This window comes from Eurypyga helias, unplaced genomic scaffold, assembly GCF_000690775.1.
Source record: "Eurypyga helias isolate BGI_N326 unplaced genomic scaffold, ASM69077v1 scaffold31699, whole genome shotgun sequence".
NCBI classification, from domain to species: domain Eukaryota; kingdom Metazoa; phylum Chordata; class Aves; order Eurypygiformes; family Eurypygidae; genus Eurypyga; species Eurypyga helias.
In genome coordinates this window covers 426-7,187 of record NW_010270635.1, presented here as the reverse complement: position 1 = coordinate 7,187, position 6,762 = coordinate 426, and the positions used below count along the sequence as shown (strand labels likewise).

Sequence of the window (6,762 nt, the reverse complement as noted above, 5' to 3'; positions counted from 1 at the left end):
CACATCCAGCAGCCAGCCTTCTGGAGCGGAGCGAGTCTTTTCTGGGAAGAGAACTTCTCCCGTTACCTCCATTCTCTGGCAATTTGTAGCTGGAGCTGTTACTCCTCTGGTGAACTGGGGGGGGATTTACAGCTGGTGTGAGAGGATCATCTGCTCGCCAGGGCCGGCGGCGCTCGGCCCTCGCGTCTCGCGTGGCTGAAAGCAAAGGTGCAGGCGGAGGAAGCTCCGCAGCCTCTCCGCTTCCCTCCCCGGGGCGGACCCACTGCTTTGTAGGGAGCAGCGGGCATAGAGAGCCGTGAAAGCTGGGTCCCTAGTTCTGCTGACTGCTGGGCCGCAGAACGTGTCCTTAAACCCTCTCTTGTCTCGGACCCGATCTCACCTTCTGCTCTGGTGTCTGTCCACAGCGACACAAAGCCCGGGCAGTGTCCGATTAGTGCGTTGCTCTGGCCACCCCTGTGCAGAGCAGCACAGCCTCCAACATGGAGGGAAACACGGAAGAGCAAAGGGAAGGACCCTTAAATCACCAAGATTAAATACCTCTATTAATATCTGCTGGAGATTGCTCATAGAGGTTCCAGCGTCACGGCACGTCGTGCCACTACAGCTCTCTGCCATCTTCCCTGGAATTGTTTCTGGCTCCTTTACGATATCCAAGCAAACTGCAGCCCAAAGCTGCACCATGTCTGGTGTCACCACCAAGGAACAGGCTCTTGGCACAAACAGCCACGTGACAAACTTCTTTCTCTTTAATTGAATGACTTGACCTTGTGCAAATACTTAACTTTATGCTCCATTTTTACAGTCTAAGTGGTCCCTGAACAGAGAAAATCTAGGAGTGCAGGGATGATGATGTTTTGCAATTGTCCAGGAAGGAACATGGGGCTCCGGAGTTGGCAGCTGACAACGTGAAGAACATCACGAGTCCAGCGATGTGCTCCCAGCTGCTCCTTGCTTTTCCAACTCCTGCCGGCAGTGGGTTAGCAAGATCGCGCTCCGTACTCCCAAACCCGAGGCCTCCTACAAATCCAGCAGGTCCCTTGGTTGGTAGGGCTGTAAGTTCCGGGATTGCACACCACTGCGAGGAGAACAGAGTCGGCGTTTTGGCTGGGGCCGTGGCACCCCGCTGCCCGCTTTCCCGACCTGGGAAGCGATGGCTTGGCGAGCTCGGAGCCTGCCCCCGCTCCAGCACCGGCAGCAGGCGCTGCTGGCAAAACGCCTCTTAAAACCCCCGGCGGGTTTCTAGCAGCGCTCCTTAAGGGAGTTGGTTCTCATTTGCTCTGTATCCTGCACGGTCACGCGGCCGTGACCTGCAAGAAAACCACTTCGCTGCTTCCAGCATTTGGAAATGGTGTGACACCCGCCAGTGCCCTAACGAACGCTCCCAGCTCGTTTTCTCTTCCTACCAGGTCATTAATTGGTGATGGGCATGTCTTTTGGAAAGGCGAGTGGAAATGCTGTTTTTGACACACATTTACCAAATGCTCCCCACAGAAACCCGTCACTGGAGCCGATCAACTGCATTTAAACCGATGTCTCTCGCATTTACCGCAGCAATTGGCACAGCTCTTGTGGGTGAGGTCGTTCTTCCCGAATCCTGGTTGACAGCTGTCAACGTAGATAGCCGAGAAACTGCTGGCCACGTAGTGTATGGCGGGAACGGTTTGCAACATGTGCTTCAAAACATATGTCTGTCTCTGGAAAAACTCCCCAATCCGATCTCTTGCCTAAAATTCAGAAATGTTGGAAGAATGAAAAATAGTCAGTTGTGGTTTTCTTGGCCTTTTTAAAAAGGTCAGTAAATACTTTATAGCGCTGGTTGCCACGCAGGCTGCCCCCTCACCTTAACTGGGGTTGCCCTTTGGCTTTGGTTGCCTGGAATCATGGAATGGTTTGGGTGGGAAGGGACCTTAAAGCCCACCCAGTCCCACCCCCTGCCAGCAGGGACACCTTGCACTAGACCAGGTTGCTCCAAGCCTCATCCAGCCTGGCCTTGGACACTCCCAGGGATGGGGCATCCACAGCTTCTCTGGGCAACCTGTCCCAGTGCTCCCCACCCTCTGGGTATCAGGAAGGAATCCTTCCCGCAATCTAAACCTCCCCACTTTACATTTAAACCTGTTACCCCTTATCCTGTCACTACAGGCCCTTGTAAAAAGTCCCCCCCAGCTTGCTTGTAGCCCCCCCAGGCACTGGAAGGGGCTCTAAGTTCTCCCTGGAGCTTCCCTTCTCCAGGCTGAACCCCCCAACTCTCCCAGCCTGTCCCCATGGCAGAGGGGCTTCAGCCCTCAGAGCATTTCCATGGCCTCCTCTGGACTCGCTCCAACAGCTCCGTGTCCTTCTGATGTTGGGGGTCCCACAGCTGGATGCAGCACTCCAGGTGGGGTCTCGCAAGAGCAGAGCAGAAGGGCAGAATCCCCTCCCTCAACCCGGCGAGCCAGCTGAGAGCATGCTTTCATGGTAAGAGGCCAGAGAGAGCAGATTTCAAAAATCAGCGGCGGGAGATTTGTTGTAATTTGGATTCCATTTACCAACTCATAAATCTTTAGAGAACCTCCAGTTCTCTAATATAGAAACTAATATAAATGCTAGTGTTTATTTCCTTTATGTTTACTTCTAAGACTAAAGAATTATGAGCCTGATCTTTTTTTAACTGCTTGCATCCCCTCTGTAAGCCTGATCTGACTTCTAAAACCCGCTCTCTCTCCCGAGCTGGGTCGTTTGACATCCACGACTCATCGCTGACGATGAGGCCAACGCCGTGACGTCTGGGCAGAGCTGGATTACCACCAGCCGCGCGGGCAGAGAGTGGTGTTCAGTGCAGGGGGCGCGGGGCGGCTGACACAAACCTCTTCAACTCTCCCGTTTGTCGCCTCTTCGCAGTCGTAAGGAGCCCGGCGGCAAACTTCTTCCCATCCCGGTGCGAAAGGACTGACTGTGGGTGAGGGGAAAGAGGTTGAAGAATATTAGTGGCCTCCAATACCTCAAGCAGGTGTGTTTTGGTTTGTTTCAGGGGAAAAAATGACAAAATGCGTTATAGCTTTTAGCATCTTAAGGTGCTCACTTCCTCCAATTGTAGTCTTTAATTTGGCCTCTAATTTGTCAAGAATGGTGATTTTTTTTTTTTTCTTAAAATCTGTCGCTGTCTGCAGTCAAAATCATGTTTTGAAACTGTGTTTTGGCTGCATGTGAATGTTGACAATTGAGTGACCGATGGAAGGGGAAAAAAGGATTTGGTCCTGGTGGTTTCTGTAGCTACTAAAGTCACTTTTTTCCAGTAAGAGTCAGCGGTCAACCTATAAATGACAAGGGATAAATATGCAAAGCTGACAAGAATGGAACTAAATTCTCCCACAGTACCCTCGGGGACAGAAAGGACTAAAGTTTCACGTCAAACTAAAACACTTTGGTCCTCCTGAACGTTTGACTTTATGGCTGCGGAACCGTTCCGTACCCTGGGGGATGGTCCCTCTTGGCACAGGATGAACAGGTACTGGAGAGAATGTGGGTGAAGCATGAATGAACAATTCCCTTTCCTCGGTGATAAAACAGCCCTAAATTAGGGCAGCCCTTGGGTTGATTTAACCTGTTTTGCAAGGCAATACATCCACATCAGTATTACCCTAAGGGGACCGTGAGGCTCTTGGTTTTAACCTCTGTGCAGTTCCCAGAATCAAGCAAAACTCCAGAGGTCACAGGCTTATTAAAACTCAAACAGTGAAAACTAAATATGACCATTTTCCTTGTTATAGCTGTTACGATGCCATAATTTTTATATCTATCTCCTCAACAATCCTTCCAAACTGCGTGGCCTGAATCATGGAAAAGTAGCACCTGAATTTTTTCTTCATTGGAAACTCGTGTTTCTCTCTACGGCTGCCAGCACGATGCTACAAAGTCACCATATAAACTGCATTTTGGCTCCATCTGTGGGCTAATAAGGAAAAATACAGGACTCGGAAATTTTTTCTGCTGAAGGTATAGGCTCCTTTAGTGTACGTCAGATGTTGTGTGTAGTGCTCTCGGCTGTCTAAAAACAAATGATCTCTCCCAAACAAACACAGGAATCGGTTACCTTGAAAGCTAACAAAGAGTTCGTGCAGGAGGCTTTGCTTCGGTGTCTTGACGGCGCGGCATTTGTAGGATGAGTGCGTGAGGTGACACATCAGATCAGAGATGATGTCGGTTAGGATTCTCTGTAGCTCCCCAAAGAACTGGCCGTTGGCTGCTCGCTCGCACTCCCTCGTAGTAAAGCGGACGGACATCTGATACGCGTGGTCAGCTTCCCTGTACGCTGGAGGAAAACGGGCCCCGTGTGAGTGCGGTGGCGTAATCGCCGCTTGGATCTCGCGTGGGACCTTACTGTCCGTATCGGTGCCCTTTGTATCCAAAAGTTGGGTTCGTATTCACGAGTAAACAAATAAACAAAGCTACTCGTTAACCGTAACAGAACCCGTTTGGCCTTGCCGGAGCTGACTCCAGCAGCGAGAGACGTTGTCGTGTGAAGCGCACGGGAATTCGCGTTGCGAGGCTCTGCTCCCCAACCCTAAAACAAAAAAGGGGGTGAATAGTGAACTAACGCGGATCCAGCGTGTCCACGGGGTGGTGTGAGAAACGGGCTGGGGTTATGCAAAACCATTCCACGCAGTTAGCGCGCGTTTTTAACCATCACTTTAAAAGGTGGTGTTTCTCAAGGGTTTTTGGAAGTGTTATTTTGCCAGGGGGGGAGGTGACGGTGGTGGGGAAGGCTGGAGGGGCTGCTCAAGCCGTTGGGGCAGAGGGCTCGTTCTGCATCGGCGTATGTTCGGTTTGGTGACCCCTCTCGTGGGAGGCCACGCTCGGAGACGAGCTTCCCTTGCAGATCTTGGATAGCCTTGGATTATTGCCGTTCACTTTGTTCTTATTAGGGGTAGAGATTAGTTTCTTTGCGTGTACGTATTCCTTGAGTTGCCGTACGTTCTTGGCGGCAGTTACTTAAGCTTTTCCCAAGCTGGGAAAAGGTGTGTGTGCATAAACATAACAGTTTATCCTGGAATAGAGAATAAGTTAACTGTTTTTTTACCAAGCCTTGCAATAAGCACTTGCTTCACAAACCCTCCAAACCACAGAGGCGCTGTGCCTTGGCTTACCAGTAAATCAGCGAGCTCACCGTATACCACGAATTTATACGCCTCCAGCACTTCTCGTTCTTCTTGTGTCGTAATCTCTATGATTTTGTGAGAGAGAATGCAGGTGTAGGCTCCAGACATGGACTCCGTAAAGCCCACCACCATCAGCTTTCCTGTTTCGGAAAGATTCACGTGCGTCCGCCCTAGAACGGGAACAGGAGACACTTGATTACTGGAAACGTTTGGTTTCTGATGCTCTGCTCACTTAGGACTTTTGAAGATGAGGTCTTGTTCTCACATGTAACACGAATCAGTGTCGTTAGTCTGAAACAATCTAGACCTTATGGCCTTTAGGACTTATGGGAAGTTTCATTCTGTCTCAAGCATTTGAAAATTTTTAGAGGGAAAAGAGAGACACAGTCTGATGTCAGAGCTGGTGGGGAAAATCTGGCAAAGGGCCAAGTGACTACTTGGATCCTCTGTCCTGTTGCAAGCTGGCAATGATAGAAACAAGGAAAACACGTGTTTTCATGTACAGTAAGCGACTTAGCCATTTGTGGTTGACTTTTTTTTCCCCTTGTAAATAGAAACCAGAAACTCTGTCTCAGCAGATTTTTCTGGTTGCCTCCCCACTCTCCAAGGCAGAGGCTGGCTCGAAGTTTGTGAGAAAGTACTGTAGGAAGCCTAAGTTAGTGGTGCCTGGGGAAAAAACGGGTAAGGGGGCAGCGTGGAAACCCTTTGTAGTCTGAACAAAGTGACCAACCTGTTAAGTTTTTTCCGTCTGGACCAATCCACAAATACTTGGGATCTATTAGTTCTTCTCGAGAACGAGCCAAATCCATACATACCAGAAATGGGCTGTTTGTAAACATCTTAACGTACACGTTAACTGCAATGCAAGAGAATAAGGTAAATGACACGAAATGCTGCTTCTGAATGGAAGGGCCACAATACTCATTTCGGAAATATGTTGAATGTAGTAAGTTTCTTATGTTTGGGCTGGAAAATCGGAATTGCCCATGGCCATTGGCTCCCGTTAATGTCACGGAACTGTCCCGAGTGGGGCGGGTGCTGACTCTGCCTCGGGGACGCTCTGCTCCCGCTCACATCAGGTGGCGGGGTCGCGGAAAACGCCACATTTGGACCCTGTTGCTGAGTGGACAACCCTCGTTTAGCCTGTAAATTTTTAGGAGTCCTTATCATTGCACCATGGAACAAACGTATTTCCAAACACCCCCTTCCCTTGTCAGTGTGTGCCATCAGCCTCGTGTTTGGGAGTGTTTGGCACCGCGCTTGGTTGTGTCGCTTCCACGCACAGTGGCGTCTCAGCTGTACTTAAAAATCCGTTTTAAAAGTCAAGTGAGACCTAAATGATAAATAAGCAACTTTACCTTCATGCTTGGTATCACCATAAATGCAGTTCTTCTCTATCAAATCAACAGAATATTGCTCTCTGCCATCAGCCTCGTGTTTGGCACCGTGCGTGGCTGAGCTTGGTTGTGTCGCTTCCACGCACAGTGGCGTCTCAGCTGTACTTAAAAATCCGTTTTAAAAGTCAAGTGAGACCTAAATGATAAATAAGCAACTTTACCTTCATGCTTGGTATCACCATAAATGCAGTTCTTCTCTATCAAATCAACAGAATATTGCTCTCGGT

The 6,762-nt window shown here is 49.6% G+C and overlaps 1 protein-coding gene across 1 annotated transcript; it reads right to left on the bottom strand.

Annotated features, from left to right (window-relative positions):
- Positions 1 to 977: 977 nt before the first annotated feature.
- On the bottom strand, positions 978 to 6,634 carry ZPBP2 (zona pellucida binding protein 2; the record flags this gene model as incomplete). The annotated part of the gene is made up of 7 exons (XM_010158534.1): positions 978 to 1,075; positions 1,547 to 1,724; positions 2,847 to 2,932; positions 4,073 to 4,291; positions 5,147 to 5,308; positions 5,869 to 5,994; positions 6,497 to 6,634. Coding segments are annotated over 7 exons (1,007 nt in total), but the record flags the coding sequence as incomplete, so codon positions are not given.
- Between the last annotated feature and the right edge of the window lie 128 nt (positions 6,635 to 6,762).